Below are 19,698 nucleotides of genomic sequence, written 5' to 3'. Positions count from 1 at the left end.
CGGCTTCCCGGCCCTTTTCTCTCCACGTCGTGTTTCCGGGCGGAGCGGATTTGGGAGGACGTGTTAGAGATTTTACGTTTCCGAGACGTGGGAGAGGGCGAGCGCGAACCACCATGGCCGTGGAGCGCCTGCAGGTGCCCCGGCTCGAGGGTGTGTCGCAGGAGCACTTCACGCGGCACCTGTATCCGCAGGTGAGGCACTGGCGCTGCGTCGAGGCGGGAAGCCAAGGGGTACCAGGCCCTCCCCCTCGGGGGGCTCCGAACTTGTTTCTTGCTACCCGGAGTGTGGGGAGAGGGCAGCTGAAGATGGCTGGTTAGCTCTGCAGCCAAGGGAGAGGGTGCACGGGGTTGTCAATTGGCTCATCCATTGAATTTTCCGGAGAGAAAAGCTCCACGTTTCTGGGGAGACAGAGGACGGAGACGGGGGACGGCAAGGAGCTGAGTGCGAGAAACGTTTTGCCTAATAAGCACTGCTCGCTGCGGAGAGCAGCCTTGCCGTTTTATTACGAAGCCTTCTGCCGTTACGTTGGCAATTAACGGAGTTTTCTCTACCTCCACCACCCCCTCCCGCCTTCCTGTTGCGTTTTGAGGCCCGCCTGTTGGCGCGAATAGCAACTGTCAGTCCACTCGAGTTACTGGATTTAAAGGAGTAATTTTTCACTGTACTGACCCAAAGGGAAGCCGTTGGCATCCCCCCGGGGAAACTAACACTGGTCTTGGGCTTGGATTCGAACTAATCTGGGTTTTAGTTCAAACGTTGGGGTCTCATATGTGTAATTCGAACCTCAGAAAACATATTAAGGGAAAAGTGTATTTTTACTTGCATTGCTTTGTGAGGGCGTCCAAAACTTCTGAAAAACTGAGAGAAAAGGGTCCAGCAGATATTTAAAGAGAAGAAATCCCTAAAGTTGTAGTTACTGTAGCTTATGGTAGAAAATACACCCAGTAATTTTACTTGATATTTACCTCTATAATGGTGATCATAGAGCTACAGTTCTGAGTATTATAAAAGTGAGGATAAAGTTTTTATTTTCTTCTAGGAGTTTTCTTTTAGTTGAGTCCTACAGAGGATTCCAACCCTCATTTATTTGGGGGACTGGTGCTGGACGGGTTGTTGTCTGCCCCACCCGCACCTCAGAAGTGTTAGTGTAAGATACTTTCAGTGCAGTAATGTGAAGGTCAAGTGTATGTGGAAGTGCTATGTAAGATACATAGCAAAAGGTATTTTTTAATTTAATCTTCCCAGAAAAGACATACAGTGTCACAAAGAAAGCACCACTAAGTTTCATAAAGTGGGAAATTACTAATAACACTCCAGGCACAGTGTAATAACACTGAAAGTTAAGAAAATTGCAAACCTTTCTGCTTGGAAACACTAGAGCTGTGAGGGGGCATAGTCTTATCAGATTTCTAAACATTTCTAATAACTGTGGCGCAGGTGCATGAATACACAGACCAGAGGAATAGAATAGAAAGTCTGGTGATATATATACTTCTGGATATATTCCCACATATATATATCCAGAAATAAATGTTCATTCATATGGAAATTTAGTATTGATGAACTGGACACTTTAAAAATTGCTGGGGCAAAGGTGAACTTTTATTTTTTGTTTCATTTTTAAAAATTATATTTTATTGAATATGCTATTACAGTTGTCCCAATTTTTCCCCTTTTCCCCCTTCCATCCGGCACCCCTCACTCCCTCAGGCAATCCCCCCAACATTGCGCATGTCCATGGTCCTATGTATAAGTTCTTTGGCTACTCCATTTCCTATATTGTACTTTAGCTGAGTACACTCTCTTCTTGTAGTTGAGCCTTCATGGCTGATGGCAGGTCAATGGGAGGGATTTACCCAGGCCAGTCAATTGCAAGAACTGGCTGTGACCACTTATCACCAGCCTCCGCCCCCTGTGGAGTATCAGCTGTGCAGGGGCAGAGTATTGGTGCTCCAACATGGTCTGCAGCTGTCTGTTGGGTGCACAGGCTCTGAGGTTTCCTGGGTGGTGCAGGCCAGGGTCCTCTCCAACCTGTGTTCTATGTGGGGCCACCCTGCCTGAGCTATAAAGCAATCTGAGATGGCTGCTACTTGTGCTGGAGATTTTCAGGTGAAGCGAAGCTGTGAATCTAGGCTAGTTGCTGCTACTACTGGGCCTGGGCCACTTAGCTAAAGGTACGTGAGCTAGGGGCTCAGTGAGGCCTGCTGTTGCTTGCTTGAGAGAATTTAGGAAGTTGTGAAGCATAAACCAAGAGCAGCCATTCATATGAAAAAATAACTGTTAACAGTTTGGGTGGGCTTATAAGTTGGGTAGAATGAAGTCTCAGGGTATCTTCAGGCAGGGCAAACAGTGTTTGCCAGGTTGATGGAGACTCAGATATGGCACTTGCCTGCCAAGTCTGGCTCTTTTGGGGGGAGGGCTCAGAAAAGGGAGGGTGGCCTCTGACCACCTTTGTGTCTGGGAGAAGGCTGACCCCCAGCTTCTGCCTTGATGCCAGATGATTCAGTTCCTTCCTTTATGCCATTGGTGCCTTTCAAGCTGCTACCCTGGTGCTGGAGCTCAGAGGGAGTGAGTCTGAGTAAGTCCATGTGTAAGTTCTTTAAGGGGAACTGCTTGGGACTCTAGAAGTTTCTTGCACTGACTCAATCCCTGCTGGTTTTTGCAGCCAGAAGTTTGGGGGACTATTTTCCTGGCACTAGAACCCAGGGCTCAGTGGCCTAGGGTGGGGCTGAGACTTCACTCCCAAGATATCCCTACCGAATTTTTATCCATCACACATGGATGTGGGACCAGCCCATTCTGCATCTCTGCCCCTCCTATCAGTCTGGATGAATGTGGTTTCTTTAATTCTGTAGTGGTCAGACTTCCATTCAGCTTGATTTCTGATAGTTCTGAGTGATGGTAGTTCTCTATTTTAGTTGTGATTTTGACATGGCTGTGAGAGGAGGCAAGCTGTGTTTACCTCTGCCGTCATCTTAAAGACTCACTTTTAAATCAGTGGTGTTGGGATAGCTGGATAGTCACTTAGAAAAATGATAAAATTAGATTTATATTTGACATCATACACAAGAGTAGTCTCCAAATGAATCAGAGCTCTAAAAGAGGGGGGGGGAGAAAAAACCTAAACAAGTACTGGAAGGAAGCATGGGTAAATTCCTGTGTAACACTATAATATAGGTCTATAGAAGGGCTAACTATCACTCGGAATTCAGGTGTAATAAAAGATTATAAGTACATAAAATCCAAACTGGAGGGGGGGATTCATAGCATGTATTTTATAAAGTGCAGTGAAAGCCCATGTAAGTTAAAAACTTTAAAAAATTAGGTGGGGAAAGCCCAAAATCTGATTACAAGTGAGCAGTTAACAAAAAATAAAAAGCTAAAAATGCCATCTAAACATGTGAAAAGATGTTCAACTCTGCCTCTTAAGAGAAATGAAAGCTAGACTAGGAGACCATTTCCTACCTATCATATTGGCAAAAATTACAAGGCTTTAATAGTGTGCTCTTGGTAAGGCTCTGAAGAAACCGTCACGCTGTGTGAAGTGGTACAACCCTATGGAGAGGAATTTGACATATCTAACAAAACTGGAGTGTTTACTTTCTGATCTGCAGTTACTCAGAACTTTACTCTGGGTATATACCTTCTACAATATAAAAGTATCTAAATAGCATTAATTTGTAAATTATACTTGGAAATTATTGCAAATTACCTAAAAAACCTATGCATAGGAGAGTGATTGATTACACTGTGCACTTATATTACAGTATACTAAAGTGTGAAAAAGAATGAGGGAGATAATATGAACTAAGCAATGATTTCCAGGATACAGTTTTAAATTAAAAAAAAAAGCACAAGCTACAAAAGAAAATACGTGATATGACACTTTTTGTGTAAAAAAATGGAGAAATAAGGACGTATGTATGTTTTTGATTACCTAGCAGAAATGAAATACAAGAACCATAAGCAAGAAGTTAATGAGACTGGTTGTAGGGGATGAGTGAGTACAAGTGAAAGAATTTGGATGGGGTGATCTTTTTGTATAGTTTTGACTTGGGGGATCACATTAATGTTTTATATTCTAAAGTAGTAATAAAATTAACAAGAATGAGGATTGTTTAAAAAACAAACCTCTAGCCCTGGCTGGTGTGGCTCAGTGGATTGAGCACTGGTCTGAGAACCAAGAGGTCACTGGTTTGATTCCCAGTCAGGTCACATGCCTGTGTTGTGGGCCAGGTCCCCAGTAGGGGGCGTGTGAGAGGCAACTGCACATTGATATTTCTCTCCCCCTCTTTTTCCTTCCTTTCCCCTCTCTCTAAAAATAATTAAATAAAATCTTTAAAAAACAAAACTCTAATATGGAACATTAAAAAATAACAAGTGAATCTGAGTAATAGGGAGGATGAGAAGTAACCCAATTCAGTTTTGAATATAATACTTTGATATGTGTTCTCAGTCTAAAGACAAAAGAACTATAAACAAATACTGAACTGTAGTTAGACTTATTTTTTATACTGGTATGGCAGCAATTGTGAAAGTACTTACTGCAAATTCTGGGATTGTGTAGTTGATTAAACATTTTGCATGATAGGAACCTGGTTTCCCACTATTAGAAGGGAGTTACAAATATATAGACAAATAGAATGAATCTTGTGATATAAGATAGTATTTGAATTATCATGGTTCATACATACACATCCATTAAGTGTGTGTGTTTATATAGTATATATGGGGAGAGATAAACAGATACAGGTATATGCATTTATGTTGTGTGTATATGTATATATATTTCCTAGCTCTGTCCACTGAGAAGTACTGTCACCCCAATAGCAGTGAACACACCTAGCACCCACATTATGGTTTCTAAATAACATTTTCCACTAAAAGAAACAATAGCTTGAAGAAATGACTGTAGGGCTGAGACAGAGAAAGTATAAAAGGGTGATGGATTGTGCTATTTTGCCTTAAAATAAAGAAGCTCTCTGAGAAAAAGTCACAAGAGCCAGCTTGAAGGGGCTCCTACTGAGCAAATCTGGGATAGTTTCAGCATCAAAGTTATATCAGTAGTTTATAACCCAGTGAATAAAATAAATGGAGAAGTTAGAGCTCATTTTGACATTAGATTGCCACCTAATACATGTAGATGGTGGTGGAATATTTAAAAATCACAGCTTTACTCCTAGAAGTACTTGACTCAGGCAGGAAGCACCAGTTGATGAAAATGAACAGCACAAATAATAGGTCAGAATATCATGTGTCACCTGCTGTGTTGCACTGAGAAGGACACAACATTGCTTCTGTGGCACATTCCTTCTGAAAACGCATAACCTGAATCTGATTATGAAGAATCATCAGATGAACCCAAACTGAAGGGCCTTCTACAAAATAACTGGTCTGTCCTCTTCAAAAATGTCAAGGTCATGGAAGAAAAGGCTGAGGAACTGTTCCACATTAAAAGAGACTTGGCAGCTAAATGCAATGTAGCATCTCAGAAAGGGGAAAAATAACTACAAGGACATCATTAGGATAGTGAGCAAAGTTTGGGTATGGACTGTGGATTAGATAATAGTATATTGGTGTTAACTATAATTTTGTTATAAGATATATAAGATAATGTCTTTATTCACAGAAAATATACTCAAGTTTTTAGAGATAAAGGAGTATGGTATCAGCGACTTACCCTGAAATAGTTCAGAAAAAGTTAAATTATTTTTAATAATATGTTTTCTATATACACATAGTGAGAATAAGAGCCAATGGCAAAGGAAATGGGGCAGAATGTTAGGTAAATAGTTGGTGAATAAATAGAGCGTAATGGGAGTTCTTTGTAATTCTCTTGCAACTTTTCTGTAAGTTTGAAATGGTATCAAAATAAAGAGTTACAATATTTGACTATGTAGTACAAATTTTAATCATTTAGTCATAAGTAACGTGCATGAGAATGCTTTAAATAATATTCATCTTTTATCTGTTAGCTATTGATGGTGCCAGTATTTTGTTTGTTTGTTTTCCTAATGTTAAAGTTTTGTTCTAAGCACTTTGCATACACATACACTCTTTCTATTTAAGTTACAGCGTGAGTTGTCAAAAGGTTTGAGTTTGAGTACCTTGGAATCAAGAATCATTTCTTTTTATTTTTGTCCCTCTATTGCCAGATAAAACTCTAGATATATTGTTGATTTTCCCTAAATGTTTTTGTACTTTCCCCCCACGTACAGAGAAAACCTCTGGTGTTGGAAGGAATTGATTTGGGGACATGCACAAGCAAATGGACAGTGGATTACCTAACTCAGGTTGGAGGGAGGAAAGAAGTGAAGATTCACGTTGCTGCCGTTGCCCAGATGGACTTCATTAGTAAGAACTTTGTATATAGGTATTTTCTTCTGAGGTTTACTTTGGGGATACACATAACTTGTTTTAAATCTTTAAAATATTTTTGCATTATTATACAAAGGCCATATCATCTTTTGGCTACTTTGATAAAATCATGGAATAGCTTACTAATTTTTGAAGAATGACGTTTAAAAGAGAAGAGTTCTGAGTTTACATAATTATACAAAGACATTTTGAAACCCCATTTTTTACGTAGGGCATATACCTGATACCTTCTGGAACCACTGAAGCAGCAGAATTGTCCTAACTAGAGTTAGATTACATCTGAAGTTGGCTGTGCTGTATTCATTCAGTGCTTCACTAATTGATCCTTCTGTATTAAAAATTACCTAGAGTAATAAATTCTAAAGCTTTTCTTCATAACCTATGTTTTCAAATCCAGGTTGTTTTTAGATAAGTATAAGCCCATGTTTTCTTCTGTCCTCTCCAGAAATGTAGGGCAAGTAGTTGCTGTATTTGGTATAATCTTTTGTCAACTCAGATAACTTTAAAGAAATCATACTTAATTTTGTCTTTTGACAAAATAACCTTAAATACTTTTAATTTTCCTCAGGGTTGTCATTTTTTGTTTCAGGATCTCCTAAAAGTATTAGGATGTAGTTAAAAGCTGCTGGATGTTTAAATTTGAAATGCTGTAATCTTACAGTTTTAATATACTATTTATTCCCATGAGTTTCATTAAAAATGTTAAATTAAAAAAGAAACAACTTTCACATTCTGAGCATGTGTTGTTCCCAGCAAATTCAATCTATTAAAAACTGTGTAGTTCACAATAGCCTAATGTTTAAAGGGAGTTAGCTCTCACTGTTACTTCCAGAGTTTAGAGATGAGTTAAACAGAGCTTCTAATGTCCAGGGCCATTCCTTTCTCATTAGTTTTCCAAGCTCATAAAGCAGCTTGCCAAAGCATTTCTCAGTTTTTGGTCCTTTGAATATTCATCATTATAGTTTTGGTTTTTAATAGGCCAGTGAATTGAATTTAATTGCTATAAAATCTTCCAGTTGTAAGAACTTTTCGTTTTTCATTAAATAAAGTGGAAGAAAGTGCCGGAATGATAAGCGGTTTTCAGCCTGCAGTCAACAATGTTTATTTTCCACAGAGTTCAGTGCCATAGCAAATGGTTATTGAAACTTCCTCTTGAATTGTCCTGATGTATTGTCATGTCCTATAAACTTTATAAAACTTGTTTTTGAAGCACATACATTATATAATAGTTCTTATGCTAGCTTCCTCCAAACCTTTCACCAGGGCTACTAAAGAGCTGCAAGATTATTTATTTAGTGCAAGAAAAAAAAATAGATTTAGTTATTTTTGGCAGTTAATGGGGCCATAGACTAGAAAGTAGGAAATCCTACACACATTTACCAATACTACCACTTCAGTTTAATACTAATTATACAGATGAGCAAACGGAGGTTTAAAAACATTGAGTAACTTACCTAAGTTCATATAGCTCAAAATGATGGGACCATGACTTACCCTTAGAATTGCTGACTCCGCGGAAACCCATGACCCTAACCCCTCTTTCACAGTACCTCCCGGCCCAGACCGAATGCCAGTCCAGACAAGTGGAACTTCAATAGTAGGTGCTCTTTTTTTTTTTTTTTTTTTGGAAACATGCGTAGGATAGATAAGATCTCAAAGCCAAGGAACTTCCCAATGCATATACTTCAGTTTCCCTCCGCTCAGCTTTGCTAATGCAGAGCCTCTGACAGGCACCACTACCTAAGGGAGAAAGGTGGTGGGGGCACCCCTGTTCTTCTTTTATGGACTGACCACTCTATCTGCCCTGTTCTTACAAAGGCCTCAAAACACTTCTGGGTTCTCTTTAGTAAAAAAGCTAAGCCCAGGCAACTGCACCAATTACAGGGGTAGACTTCCATGTTATTCACAACTCCTCAAAGAGGCTTTGGTAGGAATGAAGGTGTATAGTGGAGTCAAAGATGGGAAACATTGAATAGGAGGATGCCAAGCAAGTTTTTTGATATAATTAGCCAGAAACTATAGTAGGAGATTGGTCTGAGTAGATGGCAGACTCCTTTCATCTCTCTTGCAGTGCTCACTCAACATTACCAGCAGTGTCCTTGAGTTCAGGTTGATAGTCATGCTCACAGGACCCACTAGTCCATACTCCAGTGTCAGATGCACTTGACATAGTTCAAGACTAGTCAGACATAGTTCACTGATCAAAGACCATTTTTACAATAAACAATATTATGTGGTATCACAGTTGACATTCCACACTTACCTCAACCCAATATGTTTCTAGGAAAACATTGCTAGGAGAAAGTAAGCCTAAGTTCACCTTACAGAGAAGGAGAAATCTGTACTGGTTTTGCCCCAGTACAGATTTCAAATGGAAAATAAGAGTAAAAAAATTCTAACTTTTTATCAGGTTTGGAGGCTGGGGTGCAGTGCTAGAGGAGGGAAGAGGCTTTTGACCCGGTGCTTTTGGAGACTTTATTGTCTTGATGTAACTGATAGGGGATCATCTTTATGTAGGGGCCAGTACTTTTGATTCAAGAATATTGAAGTGACAGGATGGGACTTGGGGAGAAAGTAACCCTTGAGGCTTAAGAATGTGAGGCAAAGGAAACAAACTTTGATTCTACGATGTTCAGCCCTGTTCACCTTGGTAGAAGGAGCCAGGCATGTGGATAGAAACATTGAAGAATAATAAAACTCTGTGGCACTTCACTGAAATTCACCTTGAGGTATTCTTCAGGAGCCTTATCACGACACAGGGCGGTGCCTGCGGATGAGAGCAGTGCCCCAGGCCTCCGTGTTCTGTGGCAATGCCAAACGGGAGGAAGGTCAGTGAGAGGGAGGGACTGGGTCTCCTTCCATCCTGTGCCTCCCGTCTCGTCCACAGGAGCACCAGTACTTGCCCCTCATCACAGGACAGGTTTTGCCAGGACACCTGAGAAGAGAGCAGCAAGAGGTTGAAAGTGTGTATTTCCAAAGGGAACCAGGCACCATAGAAACATTTTTCTAACGGTAACTTGGAATAGGGGGATAGTAACATATAAGAAGGATTCATCTGTACATAGATTTAAAAATCTTTAATTTTTGAAAGTGAAATTTCAGGCAACCTCTGTCAAATAGGCACACTACTAAGTAATTTTGAAAATTTAGAATTCCACATAACAGGTTATAATAAAGAGGATACTGTAAAACAGAAGGCCATATATAACTTCAATAAACTCCTATATATTAATATATAGTGATTAGAGTATTAATTGATTTATTATTATTAAGTCCAAGGATTCTTTTGTGTTTATTTCAGAACTTTACCTTTTGAAAAGTTGGTTCAAAGGGCAGCTGAAGAAAAGCATAAAGAATTCTTTATTTCCGAGGTAATTGGTTTTAATGTTTTTTAGAAAGCATTACTTTCTTGTAAGAGAATATTGTATATACAAGAGCTGTGTCCTTCTCTGAAAGCCACTCTTAGGGCTTGGCTGTGTATGCCACAGATACTAGTTCTGCTGTTTATTAGATCTCAAACCTTGGCCAAATTATTTTTCTGTGCCTCAGTATACTCAATAAAATATGAATAACAGTACCCATTTCATAGGGTTTTTTGACAATTAACTAAATAAAATCTGTAGAGAAATTATTAGCACAGTGTCTGACTAGAAACTACTCACTAAATGTTAGCTATTAGTATTACTTCCTTTGAAAGTGCTTTGAAAGTGCTTCCTTTGATATACCAAGTTCAAATGCTAATGGAGAGCTATTATGTTTTACTATTGTTAGTTACTATTAATGTGATATTTTTGGATTTGCTATAACATTTATTCAAAAATGTTTACTTATTTACATTATAATCCTCCTTTAAATAATTCAGCTTAAATATCATGGAACTCCTAAGCAAAGACTGCCTGTTAGAGGAGTGGTATGTTCCGTAGCAAGTAGGCCTTTTGCTCAGTCATTAGTTGGGGTTACCCCAAGAAGGTCATGACCTTGGTTCAAAGGCTGGGGTGGACCTGAAGGAGTAAACAGCTGGCAGCTGTAAGTTAGTCACACTCCAGCAGTGGGTTCTTTCTTAAAGAGAGGTCTGAGAAGTGCATCTCTATTTGCCCCATGAGCTTATTTCTTAAATCCAGAAATATTATTAAGTCCTGGTAGAAAACTTCGAATTTTGAAGGACATATTTTGAAACCTTTTCAGCGAGCAGTAAATGTATAGAATTTACCTGATATGGCACATTTATGACCATAGACTTATAATATGTTGTTAAGGTAAGTAAGATGTATTTTGAAGTTTGTGCTGTAGTGGTCAGTGTGGGTGTAAAAGCAGCAGAACTCCGGTGTTGGCTTGCCCTGTGCTCCACCCAGTCTCTCTCAGTTCTCTTCTCAGAGAGGCCCGCAGCAGTAATGTTTTACCATTCAAACGGTTCCCTATCATAGCTACTCGGTGCAGTACAATTGATAATTGTTTGAAACATCAAATTTACTACTATAAAACGACATTTCTAATTCATACAGGAGCTTACACGTGAGGATTTGGCTTGAGAATTTATATAATCAGAGATAGGCTTAGCTTGATAAAATACAATGTTCTGGATTTAAAAAAATAATTAAAGTATGTTTTATTTATCCCCTGTTGGACATTTGTATTATATACAGAAGTTTGTTGTTGGCACTCAACAGTACCTTGAGACCATGTGACACATGGGAATTCTTTTAAGAGTCTGAATAATTTGAAGTATAAAGCCTAAATTGAGCATTGTGGTTTCAGATATGGTATGTGTATATTGCTTTTAGAATTTATTTTACTTACGTTTTGTGGATCCAGTCATTATTTCAAACGGTATATAAAGACATTTCTTCATACGGCCACCAGAGAGCATTAGTAGAAAGAGTAAGAAAACAACTTTTTCGAAAACAACTTAACTGGGTTAGGTTTTAAAACTCATTTCCTTTCATTTTTACTTTCTAATATTTTTAAGTGAATATTGATGTTATTTTTCTTTGGGATGTTTAAGGATGAGAAGTACTACTTACGCTCACTTGGGGAAGACCCTAGAAAGGTAAGAATTCCGAATGTGAAAACATAAGCCTAAATGGATGTATACGTTTTAACTGGCACTACAATTTTTGTGCCTTCTGCCTGACATGTAACCTGTTTTATCCTTTTTCATACTTTTCTCAATGATTCATGTCCTTGAATAAGTATGATTATTAAAAGTTGATAACTTAATTTTTAAGTAGGACCATAGAATCTTAGTGTGTAATCTCTCTACACAATTAAATTCTTCCTACTGTATATTTTACACATTGCAATTTAGCTAACAGAATCTTAAATAATTTTTAAAATTCTGAATAATTCATTATATAAGCTTTGATATGCATTTGGAATCTAATTAATATGGCTGCAATGTTAAGGAGTGGTCCCTAAAATGATTAAGATAATATTTTCTCCATTTATGTCACCATTTAGTTGTTTACCTTTTTAAATTCTCCTCCCTCAATAGGACCACAGGCTTTACATAGCTGGTAACATTCAAGTTGTTGACTCCTAAACTTAAAATACTGAATATTAGATGACAACTCTATGAATCTTGCTTAAAGTAGAAAGAACTATAGTGAAGCACGTTAAACTTAACAGTAGTGATCTTGTTGAATCTGCATTCTTGTAACACAGTGTGTGTTCCTTCACTTGTTGGCCTTGGTCATATCCTAGTATTCTAAAGCAGTGAACAGTTTTATTCCATTCCTCCTTTATAGCATAGGCTCTGATGGCAGCCTTAGATAAAATAAGTATTACACCAGTGTTGTGTTTATTAAAATTCTTATTGTGTTTCTCTCAATGCAGGATGTTGCAGATATCAGAAAGCAGTTTCCTTTACTGGAAGGAGATATTAAGTTTCCAAAATTCTTCAAAGAGGAGCAGTTCTTTTCCAGTGTTTTTCGAATTAGTTCCCCAGGATTACAACTTTGGACCCACTATGACGTATGCTACATAAATGAGAAATCTAAAGCTGCTGTAGATCTTAGCGTTTATAGAGTTAACGCTCTCTGTAGGGTACCCTGAAGATCTTCAACATGTAATTTGTTGAAACAGGACATTTGAAAATAGGTGCTTTGCAAGGTAGTGATGTGGGAGTGAATTACTAGCTAATGCCAAAGCCTAGTTTATCAGATTTGCATTTCTCTGTGGTTTTGTTCTTGATTCATCACTACACACACATACACACAGTTTTATGAAGTGGGTTTTTTTGTACATGTGAAAATGGCCAGCAGATAAGGGGCAAAGTGGAGAAAGTGGAAAAGGTGGGAAGGTTGTAGTGTGAGGGTGTTGAAACGATACACATGACTAATTGGAACTGTAATTCAGGAGAAAGGCGGCAGAAGCTTGTGGAGAGCCATTTCAAATTGTAAGGATTTGGGGAATCTGAAGGTCTTAGGATGTTAGATGTCTACTGTATTTGTTGACTAGCAAGATGTGTAGATTACTCATCTTGATCATTTATTCTATGGTGTTAATAATTTTATTTGCTTAAATATATGCATATATTTTAAAAACTTAGAAAAAGCTAGCATTGTGTATGGTTTGGTGTTGGATAGAGAAATTTAAGAAGTTAAAGCAATACCTAATGGGTTTCTAAAGGTATTTTTTAAAAAGTTCTAAATCCAACAATATTTTTATACGAGTGTTTTAAATTCCAGCTGAGGACCTCTTGGGAGGATTTTAACATAGCAACTCTATAATTAAGTGAAATAGACATAAAATCATAGCTTACTGGTTTTTTTAAAGTTTTACATAAATGGTATATATGGTGAGAAAATGATGTGATAACTTGAATATTTTTAACTGATTTCTATGACTATATTTTTAAGTAGTATGTCTTTTATGTTGACTTATAATGGAATATTATAAAGCTTTTCTTAAATTAAAAATAAGTCAAAGGAATGCTAGTTATATAGTTATTATATAGTTAAGATTTATGTAAGTAAAGGGTTCGTGGTAAAATGAGAAATCCTTAGGTAGAGGTGGTATGTAAATAATCATGAATATATTTTCTTTAGTATTTAATTCCTTAGTTGAGAATTAATGTAGCTCTGCCTTCCAACATTTTTCACATTTTCCACTTATAAAGTGCACCCTTGCATACGCAGGAAGAGTCAAGGTTGCTCCATTTATAACTATGTCAAGGAAATTTGCAAGGTTATAGTCCTATAGAAATAATTTAGAAATCAAGATGCCTATCATCAAATTATGTTGGCCATGTATCAGAAGTTATTACAAGAGCAGTGGTTGCCACACTGCATTGTATTTTCCCAACACCTAATTTTCTAAGTGCTTGTAATCTGTCGTTGAATGTTGACCCTGTAGCATTCCTTGGCAGGTAAGTAATACACGAGTGTACGAACAAGGTGAGCCTCAAATAGGTGTAACAGCCCTCTCTGTCATAATGGTGGTCCAAGGGCAAATAGTTCTGACTTCAAGTTTCCTTAAGGGCTTGCCAACCCTTTCCATTTTAAGGCAGTGCTATAGAAATATCTCTAATAAAGGAACATTTGTGTTTGGAATACAAATGTTTTCATTACTATCAGAGTTTTAGATAATCTGAGTCAAGTTTTATTAAAGGATAGGATTTACAGTTAACTGTTTGGAATACCATTGGTTCTATTTATGTAAATTTTAGGTACTGTTCATTCTTAAGTTCTTTCTGGTCTTTAGGTAATGGATAACTTCTTAATACAAGTGACAGGAAAAAAGCGTGTTGTACTGTTCAGTCCTCGAGATGCCCAGTATTTGTATTTATCAGGTACTTTTTTTTTAAGTTTTCATTTTTAAAGTCTGACTTATTCAGTACTTGTTTTTGAGAAATCTCTATTCTCATAGAAAAACATTTTATGGCTTCCTCCTAATTAAAAAGTATTGTGTTCTCCATTGTGTACGTGTGTACACATAACGATAGGCTGTAGGAAGAATGAGATTTATAGATTTTTTAAATTGCATTACATGGATGTCAGTGGTCATAGATAAAGGGTGGGTCATTGAAAAATGTAGGGTTCAGGAGAATAGTAGTTGTCCTCACAGTGTGGGTACAGTAAGTGATTGTACAGAAAAAAACAAATTTTCAAATTTATATTTGTAACTATGTTTTTCAAAATGCTAAGTTTGCTCAATATATATTACCCTCTTTTGGAACTTTTCAGGTACTAAATCAGAAGTACTGAATATAGATAACCCAGACTTAGTGAAATATCCACTGTTTTCAAAGGCTAGAAGGTATGAATGTTCCCTTAAAGCTGGAGATGTATTATTCATTCCTGGTAAGAATTCTGGACCTCTGTGACTTGATATTTATAAATATAAAAAAGTATATTTGTTATATGTATCCTGTCCTATACAAGATGACTTTTATACATAGCTGTGTGTTTGTGTGTTTAAAGTATGCGTAGACAAATTCTTATAAAATGGGAGTCTTGTTTTTCAAAGGCAACCTATAAATATATTATTATACTCTTGTTATTTTATTGGCATAAAGCAAAATTCTTTATATCAGGGAAGACATTATACCAGGTTGTTCTTTTTACTCATTTAAAAATATTTATGTATTTTCAGGACTATGTCATTTTTTCCAAGAAGTGGTAAATATATTTCAAAGCCAAAACAGAGAGATTTTATAAAATATCAAAATGTTATAATCTCTAACACTTGTCTTTTGTATTATTTTTTCTACAGTCTGAATTAGTGTAAATTTCTTATACAATTAATAGGCATCTTCTTACAATAAACATCTGTAATTATTCTAAAGTAAATACCTGAAAATCATAAAAATCGTAATTAAGATTAAATGGTTGCATTAACGAATTCTATATATATAGTTATTTTCCCATATCTAAGTTAATATATTCACAAACACTAATACCTCTTTTTGGTGATAGAATTAAGTAAAAAGTATTAATAAAAATATGTTGATCTCATTTGAGGACAGATTATAAATTCCTTGAGGACAAGGAACCATGCTTTGTTAATCTTTGCGTGCCCCAAGGGGCCTGATACAATGTCCTTCATGTAATTGATTGCCTATAAAAATTTGATATTGTTGTCTTCTTATATTCACTGAAAACAACCAGCACACTAATCTTTAAATCTATGCCATTATTTAAATCATTTTCATGTTTAGAGCATGGTCAAGGGCTATATAGTTTTCCATTATTCTGTCTACAGCATTTAAAAAAAATTTTTTAAAGCCAGAAACGCTTTTAATTTTATTTCAAAATATTTATTTATAAATATATAAATTATATTTCACATATATTTCACATTATATATTTATAAATATTTATAAATATATAAATTATATTTCCCATATATTTTGAAATAAAATTCAAAGCTCCATCTTTGGATTTAAATTGAACAAAATGGTTAGCATTTTTCCTGTTACATTGATGTAAAAAAAAAAAGATTCTGAAAGAGTGGTTAAGATTGAAACCATGTTTAAAAACTAGTTTTACAAATCAAAATATTTTAAGCTTTTGTTTTTCCTATGGTACTCTTTGAGTATGTTCCCAAACTTAAAACATTTTTTGATGTGATAGTATTTCCCCTTTGTTATATTGTGGTATTGCCTTAGTATTCTTGTAGCACCTATATTTTGAAAATGTTGAGACTCAATTGAAAGCAGAGAAGTACACTTTGTAGTGGAAGTAAAAAATTAATTAGCCATTTATATAATAGGATAAAGATTACTAATCCTCTCCTTCACCAAAATACAGGGCTGAGCAAAAGTAGATTTACAATTATAATACAAATAAATAATACAATAATTAATAAATGAAAATATGAGAATAAATTGTTTCGCAAACTCACAACTATCAACCTACTTTTTCCCACCCTGTATTTGCTTTTGTTTAACATACTTATTTTAAAGGAGCTGAAGTACAATTATAATTGCATTAGAAATATCAAACTGAGGAGGCTACAACGAATGCAAATTTAAGTAAGTTAGAAAAGCAGATGCAGCTTGAACTGGAAGTCTTTGAGAATGAAAGTATTCTCCTGAGTCAGAAAAGGTCATATGTACTCCTCAAATAATTGAAATATTCTGTGTACAAAAAATAAATACTTTTTAAAAGAGATTTTATTTACTTATTTTTAGAGAGAGGGGAAGGGAGGGAGAGAAACATCAATAGATCAGTTGCCTCTCATGTGCCCCCAACTGGGGACCTGGCCTGTAACCCAGGCGTGTGCCAACTGGGAATCGAACCGACGATCCTTTGGTTTGTAGGCCGGCACTCAATCCAGTGAGCCATACCAGCCAGGGCAAAAAGTAAATACTGTTGATGTCGTTGGGTGACTCAGAAGTGTAAACAAAACAGCCCCAAATCAGAGAACTACAAAAAACAAATATAACTTTATTATGTCTTTCAAGTTAAAAAGGAAAGATTGCTATTTACAAAAATTTGAAATGTAGGGTTGTGCTATTGACACTTGAAATTGGTTGGCAATTCATAAAAGTTAAAATGATTATGTTAAAAGCTGCTGAGTGTGCTAACGAAGGGATCTAGTTAAAAGAATTATTTCTTACATTGGGTATGTGCAATTCGTGATATTTCAGTGACATTTTGGTTTTTCTTTAACTGTAAGTTTTATTTTTAACTTACTACATTTTTTTCCTCAGCTTTATGGTTCCATAATGTAATTTCTGAAGAGTTTGGAGTGGGAGTGAATGTCTTTTGGAAGCACCTTCCATCTGAGTGCTATGATAAAACAGATACCTATGGAAACAAAGATCCTACTGCAGCATCAAGAGCTGCACAAATTTTGGACAGAGCCTTGAAAACACTGGCTGAATTACCAGAGGAATACAGGGACTTCTATGCACGGCGAATGGTCTTGCACATTCAAGACAAAGCCTATAGCAAAAACTTTGAGTAAATAATGAAGTGAATGCAATACATACAAACTTAAATACAGTTAAGCTCAAATATTAGAAAAATAGAGTTCTTTGTTAAAAGAGGAAAATCAATTTCAGATTTACAGTTTAAGTACAAAGGGGTGTTCTCGTGGTATCTACTTAATAGAGATCATTATGGTTCAAAGAATGCTGTACTGGGACCATTCTTTGGCTTTCAGATGCAAAAAACCTAAAAATTTAACTTAAAATGACAAGAGAAGGTATTGAATTATAATACATGAAATCTACTGACAAATTGGGCTTCAGTGTTTCTCATCTAGTGATCAGTTGTGTTGTTAAGAACCTCTGGGTTTTTTTCCTCCTGTTTTTAGCTGCAGCATTGGCAGCATCCTAAGGCAGGCTGCCTTCATGGAATGATTGCCAGTAGCAGGTCAGGCCACGTGCATCTTCATTTATATGCTGTGGAGGAGTCAGGCTGGCTTCCTATGGGCCCTCTTTTAATATAAGATTTCCCAAAATTTGCTACCAAATCATTGGGTCTCATTGATGTGAAGTGGCTTAGACCTGTCCATCCCTGAGCTAGTCAGTAGCAAATGGTATGAACTAACCCTTAGCCCACTCTGGTCTACTGGGGCTGGAAGTAGAATTTTCTCCCTCTGAGGCACATGTGGGCAGAATGGGTGGTGGTTCACATCAGGGTTTTGGTAAGAAAGGAAAGAAGGTGGGCAGCCAACAATGTCTACTACATTAACCTTTGCGTTTCTAAAAATAGATGCCTAGGTCCAAACGTTATAAACTTCGGTAGGTGTCTGTATTTGATCGACCTTGTAGGTTGTTTCAATCCATAATTAGGGTTGAGAACAATTGGATTACATGATGCTAATGTGGATTACTAGTTTTGAGATTCCCCCAAAACAAATGTTTAATCTGATCCTGGTTTTTCTTGGCATCCCGTTTAAGTCAAGCCTGCCCCCTTCTGCAGTTTTCAAATGTCAGAAAAATATTCAAATCAGTTTTAATTTATACCTAAGGCTAAGCTTTCACCTAATTAAAGTTTTCCTCACTAAATGCTTTTCCACCTTTCTCATATTTTAAAAAGGACTGTTAATAATACATGACATATCCCAACAATGTTGTCATTGCAGACAATGAGCCATTATATGTAGATCTGTGTCATTCTTTGTTTGGACCTAGTAATTATTTGCACTGTCATTAAAGACAAATGTGCCCATCTAAAGCAATCTGAATATATGTATTTGGTGCATTTTAATTAGAGAAAGTAATTTCCTCTATTGAAAACAATTCATGTAGTCATATCCTGTGTTGATTTTTTTGTTGTTTTATTAATTAAAGGTCAATAGTTCACATTAGGGTTCACTCTTTGTACAGAGAACAGATTGGTGGTTGCCAGAACTGGAGGTGGGAGGAATGGGCTTGTAATACCGGTTTAGTGGTAACAAACTCCCCTAGCTTTTTCTTGTCTGAGAAGCTCGCTATTTCTCCTTCAATTTTAAATAATAGCCTTGCTCGGTAAAGTACCGTATTTTTCGGACTATAAGACGCACCCAAGTTTTGGGGAGGGGGGCACCCACTCTACCGTTGCTCCCCCCCATGAGCCAGGTAAGCTACATTCAGACTATAAGACACACCCCCATTTTCCTCCCAAATTTGGAGGGGAAATGTGCATCTTATAGTTTGAAAAATACAGTAGTCTTGTAGGTCCTTGCTTTTCATCCCTTTGAATATTTCATGCCAGTCCCTTCTGGCTCATATCCTGTGTTTATAGCTGGATTAATTTCAGGTATGAAAAGAAAATTACAATAGTAAAGGAGAAATATATAAAAATTGCTCTGAACTTCCTAGAAGTCTTTGAGAAGAGATATTTAAGTTACTCAGGTCAACAAAAGTGAAGAGTCCATCCGAAAAGGAATTGTTCTATTAGCTAGATCTAATTACTAGATTTTTGGTATGTGGTTACTTACGTTAAGCAAAGAACTTTTAAGAAGACTCTTTTTCCTTTGGAAGGAAAAAAAGATAAAATCCCTGTTAATCTGAACAGTATTTATAGTCAGCTTTTTAATAAATCCTCCTTCACCAGTAAGAAGAGAAGCAGTGCAAAGTATATACCCAGAGCCACAAAGAAAGTGTGGAAGTAAAACAGATTATAATTTGTTCAGTGAATATTCCAATTCAATTTTATTTAGGAAGCAAAATGAATGACCTTCAATAGGTTAATCTATGAAACTTACTTTCTTCATCTTTAAAATTGAACTTATACTTTGTAGGGTTGCTACAAAAATACAAGGGGATAGTTTAAGGGTAGACATATAATTGGTGCAAGCTTCCGTTATATTCCTTTGCTGAGAAATTTGAGGTAAATTGATCTAGAAACCTTGAGATGAACACTTCGGGAAGTTTTAAAATTATCT

At 36.5% G+C, this 19,698-nt stretch overlaps 1 protein-coding gene across 1 annotated transcript; it reads left to right on the top strand.

Annotated features, from left to right (window-relative positions):
* Positions 1-26: 26 nt before the first annotated feature.
* On the top strand, positions 27-19,160 carry TYW5 (tRNA-yW synthesizing protein 5). The gene is made up of 8 exons (XM_024563831.4): positions 27-191; positions 6,219-6,373; positions 9,680-9,749; positions 11,381-11,425; positions 12,211-12,348; positions 14,080-14,167; positions 14,562-14,678; positions 17,033-19,160. Exons 1-8 carry the CDS (start codon positions 114-116, stop codon positions 17,287-17,289), a joined length of 948 nt encoding a protein of 315 aa, XP_024419599.2. The 5' UTR covers positions 27-113; the 3' UTR covers positions 17,290-19,160.
* Positions 19,161-19,698: the final 538 nt, after the last annotated feature.

The sequence above is a fragment of the Desmodus rotundus genome, chromosome 2 (genome assembly GCF_022682495.2).
Source record: "Desmodus rotundus isolate HL8 chromosome 2, HLdesRot8A.1, whole genome shotgun sequence".
In the NCBI taxonomy this organism is placed as follows: Eukaryota; Metazoa; Chordata; class Mammalia; order Chiroptera; family Phyllostomidae; genus Desmodus; species Desmodus rotundus.
This window is presented reverse-complemented; position numbering and strand designations above follow the sequence as displayed.